The sequence below is a fragment of the Gavialis gangeticus genome, unplaced genomic scaffold (assembly GCF_001723915.1).
Source record: "Gavialis gangeticus isolate Ggan-Ray unplaced genomic scaffold, GavGan_comp1, whole genome shotgun sequence".
In the NCBI taxonomy this organism is placed as follows: Eukaryota; Metazoa; Chordata; order Crocodylia; family Gavialidae; genus Gavialis; species Gavialis gangeticus.
The window spans coordinates 37,472,679-37,488,316 of record NW_017728997.1 but is presented as its reverse complement, the minus strand read 5'-3'; the positions used below and the strand labels follow the sequence as shown (position 1 = coordinate 37,488,316).

At 45.7% G+C, this 15,638-nt stretch overlaps 1 protein-coding gene across 1 annotated transcript in view; it reads left to right on the top strand.

The window, feature by feature from the left end:
* The window catches only part of LOC109288866 (cat eye syndrome critical region protein 5 homolog), a 47,972-nt gene that overhangs the window by 20,780 nt on the left and 11,554 nt on the right, over positions 1 to 15,638 (top strand). The window contains exons 5-6 of the mRNA XM_019504619.1: positions 11,787 to 11,820; positions 12,982 to 13,156. Coding sequence (XP_019360164.1) covers positions 11,787 to 11,820; positions 12,982 to 13,156 — 209 coding nt within the window. The remainder of the gene's footprint in view (positions 1 to 11,786; positions 11,821 to 12,981; positions 13,157 to 15,638) is intronic.

Sequence of the window (15,638 nt, the reverse complement as noted above, 5' to 3'; positions counted from 1 at the left end):
TGGCAGCTGCATCTTGTCTCCAGGCTTGCTTCTTTTCTAGCAAAAAAAGGACAGCTTCTCTGCTTAATCGTAGAGAAGTAGAGATGGAAGATACATCCAGAGGTCACCTCCAGCCCCTTGCCTGAGGAAGAATTATCCCTATCCAACCATCCTATATAATCCATAATCTAAAATCTACATAATACTACCATCAACCCTGACACACCATGGACCTAATAACCTAACCTGCCACAGGTAAAGCAGGGGAACCATGGCAAGCAACCTCCTGCTTCTATGAAATGTTGTCAATACATGCTCAGGAAATCCCAGATAGAACCCCCCTCTCTCCCACCCCCACTACAGATGAAGGCAAAAGCCCCCATAGTCCATACCAATCTGATCATTCCTTCCTGACCCCTAAAATGGAGATTGATTTGACCTTGAGCAGAGAGGCAAGACCATCTAGCCAGAAACCTCCAGCTTTGGTCTCAGCAAGAGCACTGGCACACCCCAGTCAAAATCCCTAACCTTGTATGTAGCCAACCCCCAGTGTCTCTGAGGAAGGCTTAAAAACACCCTGCATGTGTAGCAGAAAGTGTGTGGGGGGGGGAGCAACCAGCAAAGCCCAGAAGTATGGGAAGTACCCATAGTAGAACATAGGCATAGCTCTGCCTAGATAATCCCTGACCTAGTGACTGTCCAACTTCTTGAACATCTCTAGTGATGGAGAGTCCACAACTTCCCTAGACAGTCTATTCCACTGCCTCACTGTTCTAACAGTGAAGAAGTTTTTCTGGATGTCCAGTCTAAACTTACTTGGCTGCATCTTCAAGCCATTGCTCTGTGTCTTCCTTTCCACAGGAAGAGAGAAAAGATGCTTTCCCTCTTCTTTATGGCAGCCCTTTATGTCCCCTCTTAAGCATATTTTCTGCAAGTTGAACATGCCTAGCTCCTTCAACCTCTCCCCATATGACTTGCTTTTCAAACCTTTTATAATGTTTGCCTACCTCTGGACCCTCTAACTTCTCCATGTCCTTTTTAAAATGCAGAACTGCACACAGTACTCCAGATGAGTCCTGACCGGTGCTGAGTAGAGGCACTATTGCCTCCCATGTCTTGAACATAATACTGCTATTGATGCATCCAAAAACTGCATTTGCCTTTTGTGCGGCTGCCTCACACTGCAGACTTATACTAAATCTGTGATCTATCGAGACTCCCAAGTCCTTTTTCTGTAGTGCTACCATGCAATCATGTGTCACCCATTTCATATTTGTTTTTTATTATTCTTCCAGAGATGTAACACCTGGCATTTGTCCAAATTTAACTTCATCCTGTTAGCTCTAGCCCAATTTTCTAATCTGTCAAAATCCTTCTGAATTGTGCTTGACTCCTCTAGTATGTTCTCAGTCCTTCCTGTTTTTGTGTCATCCGGAAACTTGTGCAAGAAGCTTTCTGTGCAAGCATCCAAATCACTTATCTTGGCCCCACTGTTGAACAGCACTGGACCTAGGACAGACCCCTGTGGGTCTCCACTTGAAACCTCCTGTCATTCTGACATGGACCTATTAATAATTACCCTTTGCTTACAGCTATTGAGCTAGTTATCTTATCCACCTTGTAGAAGTTTTATCTAGCCTGCTTTTCTCCAGTTTGTTTTTAAGAGGGTTGTGTGGGACCTTGTCAGAGGTTTTGCTGAAGTCCAGATGCATTATATCCACAGTATTCCCTTCACCCACCCAAGTAGTTACTTTGTCAAAGAAGGAGACCAAGTTAGGCTGACATGATTTGTTTTTCATAAATCCATGCTGACTGCTTGTGATAAACCTTTTATCCTCCAGATGCTTGTAAATGGTCTTCCTTATTGTATGTTCCAGTAATGTCACAGGTATTCAGGTGGGGCCAACTGTTCTGTGGTGTTCCTCCTTTCCTTTTTTTAAAGAGGGGAAAACACTGGCCCTTTTCTAGTCCTCTGGTACCTGGCCCACCTCCCATGACTTTATGGAGGTCCTTGTCAAGGGCTCTAAGATGTCCTCTGCCAGTTCCTTTACTATGCTGGGATGAAGTTTGTGTTGCCCTGCTGATCTGAATGAATTTAAACCCACCAAAAGCTCTCTGTCTCTTGATCTCCTCCCTCAACTTGCCCCCTTCTTTATCCAGTTACTCCTTATTAGATGTCTGACTGCAGCTTAATTTTCTGTGAAAACTGAGGCAAGGTAGCTGTTGAGTAGACCTGTCTTCTTTGAATCTTTGGTTAGGGGTTCCCCCTGGCTTGTTGACAGGGGAATCTTTGGTCTTTGTTTTCTGGTCAACATACTTATACAACCTCTTCTTGTTGTCCTTAAGCTCCTTTGCCAGGGGCAGCTCATTCTGTATCTTTCGCTTCCTAATTTTGTCCTTGCAGGTTCTTGCTATTTCCTGGTATGTGTCCTTGGTGACCTGGCCATTCTTGCATTGCCCACATGCTTTCCTTTTGCATATGAGATACATTAGAAACTCCTTGTGCAGCCATGTTGGCCATTATTCTTGTGCTTCCATTGTGTCGGGACAGTTTCTTGTCGGGTCTCCAATATTGTGCCCGCTCGGAGCTCCCAGCTCTCCTAGGTACCTTTTTATCCTTTGGTCTGTCTTCCCATGGCACCATACTTATTAACTCCTTGAGTCAGATGAAATCTGTCTCTTGAAATATAGCATCCTAATTTTGCTGACCTCGTGCTTTCCCTGTCTCAGGATCTGGAATTTTATTGCATTATGATCACTTCCTCCCAAGTTATTCATCACCTTCACATCTGTAGCAGGGCACTAACATGCCTGCTACTTGGAAAGCTGGAGTAGTGGCTCAGGTGCCGGTTGCTGGGCGCAACTGGAGGGAGCTAAGGACACACACCCGTTTAGTCAGCTGAAGAAAGGGGCAGGGCCTGGCTTAGACATACATCACAGGCCAAAGTCCATAGGGGGAAGGCAGCCTGCGGCCAAGGAGGAAGGAGCTTAGCCCTGAATGTGTGAAAAGGAAAAGGCCTGGATGTGCGAGCAGCTAGTGACACGGGTGAGAGATGGAACACCTGTTGTGCGGTTCAGAGGACGTTTTAGCCATGAGGCATAGTTTTCTGTTATAGCCGAGGCTTGTGTTTTGGTAGTTGTTACACCAGAGGTTTGGGCAAGGCTATAAGGGGATGGAGAAGGCCTCATAGGGGACCATGTTAGAGTGTGGAACCCAGCCCCAGAGAGGGGGCAGCACTGCTGAGAGGCCCAGAGAGAGAGGGGCAGCGACCGTGAAGCCAAAAAGGGTGCAGCAGAGGGAGTGTGCCTCCCAGACTGCCAGAAAGGACAGTGCAAGAGCACAGAGCGTCTGCAAGGGCACAGCAGAGGGGGAGGTGTCATCCCCAAGTGCCAAGGCAAAGGCGCAGTATTGGGAGAGGGCTGACCCCGAGTACCCTGGAAGGCAGAACAAACAAGGCTGTGGAGAACCTGAGTGCCAGTGGGGTGTGGGTGAGCGAGAAGCCCAGAGGGTGGGTAGCAAGAAGCCGCAGAGAGAGAGGGGCAGTGACTGCCGTTGAGCACCGTGAGGTACAGAGTGAGGCAGGGCTCCAGAGAGCCTGAGCGGGACGAGACTGGGAAGGAGCAGAGCGTCAACAGGGCGCAGAGCGAGGCAGAGTTGTAGGATGCTCAAGTGCCAGGGAGACCGAGGCGGGTCTGGCACATAGCAGGAAAACCATAGCCAAGGGAACGAAGGCCAGTCTCCCTACAATAAACACACAAGATCAAAGATGTGGCGGGCGAGATTCAGAGGGTGCTTAGAGAACGCTTGGCACAGTACAGAGGGCACCTTAGGGGAGAGCACGGCGACCCTAGGGTCCCATCCTCTACCAGTTCTTCCCTGTTGGTCAAGGACAAGATCCAAGATAGATGATTCCTTACTTATATCCTCCAGACTAGTTAGGAACTAGCTTGACACTGTTTGGCTGCATTGTTCTTCCAGCAGATCTCTGGAAAACTGAAGTCTCCCATCAGTACTATCCCATAGCTTTTGGATAGATTTGTCACCTGCTTGAAGAGTGCCTCATCTACCTCCTCATCCTGATTTGGTGGCCTATAATAAATCTGCACTGTTATATCAGTGCTGCATCACTTTTCATCTTCACCCAAATGCATTCTGCTTGACTATCATCTTCCTCCTGAACCAGGGAACAAGTGTGCGCGTGTTGGACATACAAGGCAACAACACTATTGCCTTTTGTCCCAACCCTGTCCTTCCGAAACAGTGTAACCCTCTATGTTGTCGTTTCAGTCCTTATAAGAGCTTTCCTACCAGGTCTCTGTGATATCAGTCAGATCATGATTCTTTTCACAGACTGCAGCTTCCAGCTCATCTTCTTTGTTCCCCATACTTCTCATCAGACACATTTTGCATTTTAACCTACTCACTTCCCTTTTGCGCTACTTGTTCCAGTCCTGTAACTCACTGGCTCTTTCCCAGAGTTAAGTTGCTTCTTTGAATCCTTTCTCCTCTAGACTGGGTGCTCAGTTGCTGGAGGGTTTTGATCACCATCCCCTGTGGAACTTAGTTAAGCATGTGTCCCAACTGGCAAGGCCTTTTTTTGTTTGTTTTTTGAGGGAGTTTTGCAGGGTGGGGGAGGCACGTTTTGTGTCTGGGAGGGAAGATAAAATATTCCAGTGACTGTAGGGATAGTTGTAGCAGCAGCAAAAGCTTTAAGTGGCTTTCCCTAGGACTTGTGAAGTAGCTACGAAAGATTCATAGATTCATAGATTAAGGGTCGGAAGGGACCTAGTAGATCTTCTAGCCCGACCCCCCGCCAGGGCGGGAGAACAACAAAAAACCCCAAAAAGAGAAATGGGACTCAAACGAGTCCAGCCAGGTAGGCATCCAGCCTCTTCTTAAAGACCCCCAGGGTAGGGGCCAGCACCACTTCCCTTGGAAGTTGGTTCCAGCTCCTAGCCGCCCTAACCGTGAAGTAGTTTTTGCGGATGTCCAATCTATACCTCCTCTCCATCAGCTTGTGCCCATTACTCCTTGTTATGCCAGCGGGCGCTAGGGGAAACAGCGTCTCCCCCAAACCCCTCTGGTCCCCCCTAGTGAGTCTATAGACAGTCACCAGGTCCCCCCTTAGCCTTCTCTTGTGGAGGCTGAATAGGTTCAGGTCCCGCAGTCTCTCACTGTAGAGTCTGCCCTGTTGTCCCTGGATCATGCGGGTGGCCCTCCTCTGGACCCTCTCCATATTGTCCACATCCCTCTTGAAATGGGGCGCACAGAACTGGACACAATACTCCAGCTGTGGCCTGACCAGCGTCGCATAGAGGGGGAGGATCACCTCCTTGGCTCTACTCGAGATGCACCTGTGGATGCACGACAAGGTCCGGTTAGCCCTGCCAACCATGACCTCGCATTGTCGGCCCATGTTCATCTTGGAGTCAATAATGACTCCAAGATCCCTTTCTGCCTCCGTGCTCTCGAGTAAGGAGTTCCCCATTGTATAAGTGTGCTGCTGGTTCCTACTGCCCAAGTGCAGCACCCTGCACTTGTCCGTGTTAAAACGCATCCTGTTCCTGTTAGCCCACCCCTGTAACCTATCCAGATCCCTCTGCAATCTCTCACTCCCTGCTAGCGTGCTCACCTCCCCCCAGATTTTGGTGTCATCAGCGAATTTAAACAGGTTACTTTCCACCCCATCATCCAGATCGCTGATGAAGAAATTGAACAGCGCAGGCCCCAGGACCGAGCTGGGGGACTCCGCTACCCACCTCCCCCCAGGTCGAATATGACCCATCCACCACCACCCTCTGAGTGCGATCCTCCACTTCACTGAAATACTATTCCAATACAGCCTCAAAGGTGCAGGCACATGGGTAGCAAAGCTTGCACTAAGTTTTAAAGGTGTTGGTCGGAAAACACCATTGGAAGGATCAGTTCTGACAAAGCTGTTTTTGAAAAATACTGGTGGGGGGAAGCTTTATTTTCTAAAAGTCTAGTTAATTGATACCAAAAAGTTGCAATCAAAACACAACATGATGAAAAGAAGTTTTTTAACTGACCTTATCTGAACATTTTTGGCTTATCAGTTACTTTGTCCAAATTCAGGGCAGAAGTGGGGTGTTTTTTGGCTTTTTTAAAAATCTTTAAAGTCCTAGTGGGATAGTGAAGAAAATACCAAGCTACCAAATAGGAAATCATGCAGGGTTGCTCCCTTTAAAGCATGTGTAACTTAGGGCCCAATGATTGTCTTTTAAAGTCCACAATCTTGTTGATTGAACAATCAAAATTATCCCTGTTTTTCAGAGCAGGCAATCAGGAATACTTAACCCAGGTCCATGTTCTCCACTGGAGATCATACACAGTGACAACCCTTAACCTGAGACATTGAAACTTAGTCCAGTGCAGGCTGGTGACATTTGGAGGTTGATGACTAAAACTAGCAAATACTTCACCAGAGCTAGGTTTCATCAGCTATCTGTCCTTCTGTGTTTGACAGAAAACAGGATTTGCTTTGCCCATCCTCAGATATTCTCCTTATTGTTGATTTGATGTATCATATGATAAAATCTTGAGAAAAATTCTGGTACATCTGCAAGTGTGAATTAACAAAACTATTGAAGTCCCTTGTTCTCTTATCGATAGTTAAAGGTATAGGTTTTACTCAGTCAGTTGATATTTATTGATCACAGAATAGATTTTAACAATTGAGAAAGCAGTCATATATGTGAGGTCCATGAGGAAACTAAAAGGATGCTGATGGAGCCGTCTAACATGTTATAGTGCACCTAAAGTTAACACAGTAGCTACTAGGAGAAAAAAATGTTGTTACTAATTGAGCTACAGAGTATCTTGCTCATCTCAAGAAAGATAGTGTGGGAAGAAAAAAGATTGATCAAGGCTAGTAATAGTAACCCTTTCATGTCCTTAGAAATGTTAAATGGGAATGCAACAATTGGAGTAATATATTCTTAGTGTCCATGGGCCATGTTAATTCAGGATCATTTGCATACTATATCAACACAATACTTCAAACTAATCCTTCTGACAGTTGGATGAAGAAGTATGCATTATCAATAAAAGCGCTCATTGAAGGTGTGAGGGGAGCCAAGGTATGCTTGCCTTAGAATATTCTACTATTTCTTAACTATTTTAGTCAGCCTTTGGCATCTTGAATATAAAATTGTTTTATTGCTTCAGTACAAAACAAACTAGTCTGTATGGCTTAACTGAAAGAAGCTCCACTGACAACACCCCCAGTGATCACTAACACTAATATTCTTGTTGGCAGTTTCTATAGAAGCCCAACTGTGTGGAAAATGAACACTCGCAAGAGAGGTGATCTCCTTAGGTTAGTTTTGGGGTTTCTTAATGGAATTAAGGGTAGGTATGTCTATACTGCAGCCATGAAACAACGTAGATTAACCCATGCCATGCTCTATGCTGCTACTAGGATAGCTAAGCTAGTTAAATTTTAGAGCTAGCTTCAATATCTCTACACTGTGCTGCAGTCTCTCAATAACTCTGGTATGGACATACCCTAAGAAGTTTGCTGTAGTTTTGCCATGGCTTTCTGTGTTATATGGCTAAACAGAGCAACTAGAGTAGCTTATCAATCTCTCAGCTTTCATGATTGCCAAAATCTATTGCTTAAAAGTTCAGGGGAAAAGTAATTTTCTCTCTTGTACTTTACAATTGAATAACAGGGTATTTTAAAGATAGGTTGGGGTTTGAAAAACATGAGCAAGCCAAATGCCTGCTCATATTTTGTAGAATAATTGTGCCAAGTAAACTTGAATTGAAATGAAATGGCTTAATTTAGAATGTAATTTAACTAGGTGAAGACTCTCCTTCAACTTCTATACATTTTCTACAAGTGTTATACGTGCTCAGTAACATTGCTAGTTGCTCATCTATACAAGCCATTACACTTCAGCTGTTCTTTTGCAAGTTTGGCAAGTCTCGTTTTTTATGAAAAGTCATTTTTTTTTTTATAGGACAAAATACAACTGAGAACCTAATGCTTTCCTCTGGAAAGAAATCTTGCATTTATATTTGGAAGGAGATGATTAGGAAAGTGCATCTGTTTTCTGGCTTTATTTAATTTAGTTCTTTACAGAAACCTAACTAGATTGAACCAATTCCTTGCATGTTATAACTATCAGTGGAACCATACTTGGATAAAGGCACAGACAACAAAAGCCAGGGAGTGACTTGTTGAGGTTCAGCCTGTCTATCATAGAAAAGCTAGGGGTAAGGGATATCTGGAGGGCATCTAGTCCACTCCCTACCTGAGGCAGGATTATCCCTATCTAAACCATCTCATACAGTTAGTCGTTTCACCTTTCACCTACCAAACAAAGATGCAGAGTTCAAAGTATTAGAACTTTTGTGGTCATTGGGCAGAGAGGGTAAGGTAGCTCTACCTGACTCAGGAAGTGCATGGGCCAACCAGAGATAATGCTCTCCTAGACTTGGTCTTGGCCAAAGGAGACGATCTGAGCAACTTGAATATAAAGGGTAGCCTGGGTGACAGTGACTATGAAACCATCCCATTCACTATCAACCACAGGGCAGGCAAATCAGCCTGCAGAGCTGAAGTTTTGGACTTCAAAAAAGTGAATTTCAACAGGCTCAGGGCAATAGTAGAGGAAGCACTGTGGGGCTAGAGACTGAAGGTGAAAGGAATGCATGAAGAGTGGTTGTTCCTCAAGGATGTGATCCTCGAAGCCCAAAAGAAGTCCATTCCTATGCAGAGGAAAGGTAGCAGATGGGCTGATAAGTCCTCTTGGCTTAATAGGGATATCACGGTCCTCTTGAAAAAGAAGAAAGAGGTATACCAACTATGGAAGCTTGGGACAGTCCCCAAGGAGGACTATACAACAATGGCTTGCATTTGTAGGGACCAGATTAGAAACGCTAAGGCGGTGACTGAATTTAAACTAGCAACAGAAATCAAAGACAATAAGAAGTCCTCCTTTAAGTATGTGGGGAACAGAAGGAAAACAAATGGAAGCGTGAGACCATCCTACAACTTGGGATAGCTGGCTACCAACACTCAGGAGAAAGAGCTCCTGAATCACTCAGGAGAACTGAACTCCTGAATGACTACTTTCCTTCAGTATTTCACTGGACTAAGGGGCAGGTGCCAGGTCTTCTGCCAGGGGAGGGAGAGGGGGTAGGGGGAGAGGTAGAGCTGCAAGCCCTGCCCCCCTCCCCCCAACTACTTTTCAGAGCTGGGCCTATGAACTGTACTTCATCAGCCTCCTAGGTAGTAGGTACAATAACTGATGGACAAAATATACACAGTGGAGTTCTGGCACACTGCAACTGGCCGGACATCTGACCCCCCAGGCACCTATGCACTTTTACCTGCGCTGCTACATCCCCCTTTTCCCCGCCTACCCCAGCCTGTCCCTCACCCCCTGATGCCTCCATTTCCATTTTCACTGACTGGCTTTCTTTCCTGCATTGCGGGCCAGGCCATCCTCTGGCTTCTTTACTATTCCTTCCATCCAGGACCAACTGCAGGTACTTCCTCAGCCTGACAAAGGGGTTTTCAACCCTAAAGCTGCCAAAGATATATATTTTTAAGTACTCCTTGTTTTCATAATAAACATATATCTATAAAAATACAAGACAAGCCATCACACACCGTGAGTAACATCATATGTCCAGCACAACACATCTTTACTGCTTGCTGTTGATTCCTTTATAAAAATAAAGGCTGTGACAGTTCCCTTTGTGTACCTTTGCTGCTGCTGCTGCTGCTGCTGCTGCTGCTGCTGCTGCTGCTGCTGCTGCTGGTGTTGAGCCAGCTAAGTTATTTTACTTGTTGTCACGTAAAGTGGTGGACTGGCTCTGTGGCTGTAGTGAAGGAAGAGGCCCCAGCACCAGAAAGGGTGCACCTTAACATACACACAGTGTCACCCACCCACATCACGAGTTTTGCCTGCTAGCAGCCAGAGGTGCAGGGCTCCAGGAGCCAGACTCCCCCAGTGAGATGCACACACAGCTGGCAGGCTTCGTGGCCTCAGCAAGGGCCACCACCCCTGCAGTTTTCAGCATGCTGAGCCTTAACACACACAGGGTCATCTATGTCACAAGTTTTGCCTGTCAGCAGCATGAGGTACAGTTAACTCCAAACCCCTACACCTATCTTCTTGAAACTTGGCAGGCTTTGTGGCCTCAGCAGGGGCCACCACTCCTGCAGTTTTCACCCCCCTGTGGTGTGTAACATACATGTGACATGAGTTTTGCTGTCAAGAATTTGGGGTGCAGTTCCACCCAAGCCCCTGCACCTATCTTCCTGAAACTTGGCAGGCTTCATGCTCTCAGCAGAGGCTACTACCCCTGCAAGTTTACCATGAATCAGACAAAAAACAGCAAAGTTATAGATATTTCATTGATCCCCCATTATACCCTATGACCAGATCTCTGAGGCGGCTTCAGAGCTTGGGAGCTGCTTTGGCCGGATTGAAGTGGGAAACTGATCCAGAGCTCCGGATCGGATCACTGACATCCAAAGTGTCCGGACCTGAAGCTGGATCGAGTAACTGCCTACTTGTACAGGCCTACTAGACAGGCTGGGAAGTTGGGCAGATGGGAACCAGATGAAGTTCAACACTGAGAAGTGTAAAGCGCTCCATCTGGGAACGAACAACCCCCAACATACTTACAGCCTTGGTGGCATCAAACTGACTAGCACCACAACTGAAAGGGACCTAGGGTAATAACAGATCATAGTATGAACATAAGCCATCAGTGTGATTTTTGTAGCCAACAAGGCAAACAGTACTCTGGCGTGCATCAACCGATGCATCTCAAGCAAAACTAAGGAAGTGATTCTTCCACTTTACTCGACACTGGTGAGACGGCAGCTGGAGTACTGCATCCAGTTCTGGGCACCATACTTCAACAAGGACGTGGAAAAGCTTGAGAGTCCAGAGAAGAGCCACCTGTATGATCAGAGACTTGTAAGGCAAGCCATATGAGGAAAGCCTGAGGGACTTGGGCCTCTTCAGCGTAAAAAAGAGACGACTAAGAGGGGACTTGGTAGCAGCTTACTGCTACATCAGGGGAATACATCAAGGGTTCAGTGAACAACTGTTCACCAGGGCAGCCTTGGTGAAAACGAGGAGTAATGGCCACAAACTCCTGGAAGACCATTACAGGTTTAACACTAGGAAACACTTCTTCACAGTTAGGGTGTCCAGACTGTGGAATAAGCTCCCTCCAGCGGTGGTGCAATCACCTACCCTGGAAATCTTCAAAAGGAGACTGGACAGTCATCTTGCTGGTGTCACCTGACCCCAGTTGTCTTTATTGCCTAGTGCAGGGGGGCTGGACCTGATGATCTTGCGAGGTCCCTTCCAGCCCCTTACAGTCTATGAATCTAAGGTGGTACAAAACAAATACTCTGGCTTTACCTTGTGTAGCAGTTTTATAAAACATCTTAGTGCAAAATATTGTTTTAAAATGTGGTGTACCACCCCTATAAATGTTAATGCCTTGCAATATCCCTGGTAGAAAAGTAATTATTCTTATTTTCTAGATGGGTAAATTTGACAAGTAAAGACAGCAGAATTGGGAATATACAGATTCAGTCTCTGCTTCTGGCTGTTGCCCCAACATCACGCTTAAGTCCTACAAACTGTTACATTTTCTGCAAGGTGGTATCAAGATCTAATACTTTCATGAAAATGTAAAGTGCATCTCCTATCAGTGTTGCAGGGAACAGTCAGAGGAGTAATGCTTTGAACTTACTTCTGTTAAATCTAGGAGAAAATATTTACCTCCTTTCTTTTTCTCATTGCAGCACTCCCCAGCTGTGGACCTTCCCAAAATTGAGGGTCAGTATGTCTTATCTTCACTTATCTATTCAGGGCTGGAGTGGTGGCGTAGCTGTGATGGTCCAAAAATGTGAGAAGCAAGGTGCTTCTTTGGTGATAACTTTTATTTGACCAACTGTATAGTTGGGAGACATGTTAGACAAGCTGTCAGGCACAAAGCGTTCTTCCTCAGGACCCACTTGGTGCCTGACAGCTTGTCCATAAAAGGGATCATCAAAAAAAAATCAGCAAACCTTGTTTCCACTTAGCTATTCAAGACAGTTACAGGATTAAGTACCATCGTTTTACTGTAAACTTAAGCTTAGTGTTGTAAATTATTGAATATTGCATTGATAACCTAGATGACTGGCTTAAAGAATTCTGGTATTTGTACATGAAATGAATGACTACTGGAACCTGTGACGTGTAGCAAAGTCTGCCCTTTTTTATAGGTGTGCATTTTTCACCCATGTACCTCTGAGGAGTAGGAGAGGTGATGAGGGGCTGCTTTCCTTCTGGAAAGGAAGGCTGGCTTTGAATGGAATCCAACTGAATCCGTCTTATACTACTCAATGCAGTAACTGACATGATGGCAGCAAAGCATTCTACTGTTTTGCTTCTAGCTTTACCCCCCTCACCTGTAGCCCACTTGAAACCTGGGAGGTAGGATACTAGACCCAAGCATGAAAGAAAAACGCCCAAGCCAAATCTATCCAGTGACTTATTCCTAGAAATCCAAAAAAAAATGAACTAAGAATATAAACATGCATATTGTAGATTTGTGAGAGGACAAATGGCAGTTGTGGTGGAGTTTAATTCAGCATATACCATACTGAATGTAATGCATGGCATTTTAAATGTTTTTTAATAACTATAAATTTAGTCTGAGGAGCTAATACTGTTCAGTGGGATGGGACAACATAAAGTGAAAAAAATAATCTTGTCAAATGTGTGGATTATTGTTTATTAAGTGTTAATTTCTGTGTTTATTTCTGGAACAAAGGAGGTGTAAAATAAAGGTCGATTGAAGTCTATATGTTTATTGACATTCCATTGTTTTTACTGACTTTTTTTTTAAATGTACGTCTTTTTAAATCAACCTGATATTTCCATATATTTCTTATAGCAAATAATCTACAAGAGTAACTACATTACATTTCACAAATGTTTTTATTCTTGCAGCTGTTGTTTTGTTTGGGGAGCCAGTCAGATGGGAAACAAATCTCCAGTTGATTATAGATGTTTTGCTGACAAGTGGCTATCCAGGAAATCCATATCATCATGCAAAATACCCACATATACCTGTTCTTGCTTGTAATATGGATCTAATGTGGGTAGCTGAAGCTCAGTCTCCAAGGTAGGTATTGCTCTAACACATACATGATTAAAAATCTGTTCTGGGCTTCTCCATATCCCTCATAAAAATTCCAAATAAATTCAGAAAGTGTGTCATACTAAGTCTCCATGTGAACTAATCTTCACAGTAGGTAAAAAGGTCCCAAGCAGGGCTTTGAAGAAGTAGCAGGCTTGGCAATACTTGCAGATTATCACATTTATGTACTTGCAGGGTTTGCATACTTGCACTTTTCTACCAGTTTTTCCAAGTTGTAAGAGTTGCTTTAAGCCCTCAGCCACTTTTCCTTCCCACGTCCCACCACTGTTGTATAGTATTAAGTCACCTTTCATCGGCTTCAACACTGCCATATAAAGCCAGCTGTACTCTGCCTAAAGCACAGCCAAAACGGTAAGCAGAAAAAGAATGGATGGTACAACCCTCCCCCTGCGTTGCTAATATAGATATTTTCCTCTGGCTAATGTAACAGTATTGTTTATTATCTAGATTTATCCCCCATAATGTCACATTCATCATGATTTGATACCTGGATGAAACTGTAGAAGAGGCTGTGAGAGAGAATGTGAGGGATGTTGGTAATTAACAAATATTTGTAGGGAAGAATTTCAGTTTGTGCTAGCTTTCTCCAGTGTGGAAGCAGTGTCTTTAGGGGAAGGAGTTCTTATCCATACTCTGACTCTCTCTCAGCTCAAAGCAGAGGTGTAGTGGTAAGGTTTACATAACTTTTCTGAATTTAGCAGCACCTTATTTCAGAAACAAACAGAATTATTACAGCTTATCTCTTCACACTTTGGCACCCTTAAAAGGCACAAACAGAAGTAACAATTTGTGCCCAATCTGGCCCCTGAAAGCACTCAACAGCCATGACCAAACACAAGTGTGTGGCTGCAGAGCACTTTAAAAGGGCCCGATCCCATGACAGTCTGAACCTTCATTGCATGAGGGTTCAGATGAAGATGCTCCAAAATGGAATGTCTTCAGTAACTTGTGTCTGCGCATGCTGGGAGCAGGTCTGGACTGACGCAGCGCAGCCCTGTTCCCGGTACTGTCTTCAGAATGGGAGGGCAGGGAAGAGAGTGGGGAGAGTTTAGTCTGGAGTTTTTTCAGCTGGTGCTGGAGGGTGGGGTGGGTGGACTGGAGTCCCACCAAGGCTGGAGGGCTCCAGTCCACCCACCCCACATTGCAGACTCACAGCTGCTCTAAATTGCAGCTGAATCTCCGAACCCCCAGGACCCAACAGCGAACATCTGTTGGTTCTGGGGGAGTCACTGTAATTCATGACATTTTGTGCAAAGCGCTGTGAGTTGCAGCAGGGAGCTGAACTTCTGTCTGTGCCTACAGGGTGGCAGGGCAGGTAGCAGCAGCAGAAGGGCATCCCTGAGAAAATGGCACAGCGTGGTGCTTGGTACTGGCAGGAACTGGTCGGTGGGGCAGATCTGGGAGCTTTGGGGTGGGTCATTACACCCCTGAATGAGGCAGTTGTCCTTGCCTGCATTGGAATGGGGTGACTGGAGGTACAGATATAGGTACTAGAGGAGGGCATTGGGCTCAGGACCCTGCTGTGCCCTGCTGTATCTGCTGTCTGCCCCAGGTCTGTACTTAAGTGGGGGAATGCAGCCTTGTCACTGTGGCTGCTCCTTCAGGGACTTTTGCACCAGCATGATAAGAGCCACTTGCCTCTGTGGCCTCTTCTGGCAGCTGTGGGAACGTGGGAGGATTAGGGAATGAGCCCAGTTGAAGACTGTGGTCCCCTGCCCATCTACCTGTGGCAGAGTGCCCCACCTGCACTGCAGGGACAGTTAGTAAAGGGCTTGCTGGGGGCCAGGAGTCCCTAGAGGATTAGCCATGGGCTTTGCTTGTCCATGGGATGCTGGAGCAAGCATGCAGCACCCAGCAGATAGAACAGAAAGCACTTTAACTCCTCACATAGGGGCTGCCATGACACCCTTAAAAGGATCTTGTGGCACCTGAGTAGATGATCACTGGTTTATCTCCAGGGCCAAATCTGCTGCTGAGAGAGATGTTGCTGTGACCAGCACCCAGGGGGAATCAGCCTGACACTTCCCATCTTCCATGAAGAACTTCTGCAGAGGTCCAGGTTTGGGGCAGTGGGGCTCAAGGCAGTCTCACACAGATGCTGGACCAGATGCTGGTGCTGTTGGGGTGTGGGGAGGTGTTGTTAGGCAGCTAGTGGAGCAGCTGCCAATTAAGACCCTCATACATATCCCTGCTGCCGCAGCCCCTGATTTTTGTTGCCAGCAGCAACTGACAAAGGTAAATGTGGTGGTGAAAAGACTGGCAGCTGCAGGAGGGGATTAGTAACACCTGGGGGTATGTTGGTAATCCCCTATTTGCTGTCCTCCCTCCCACAGCAGTGGGTCTGCCCCAGCAGCATTCTGGTATCCCTTCTCTCTGCTCAGGGTTCATGCCTGCCCCACATTTCACTGCTGGTTTAAAGATCTTTACAGCAGAATTTACAGGCTAT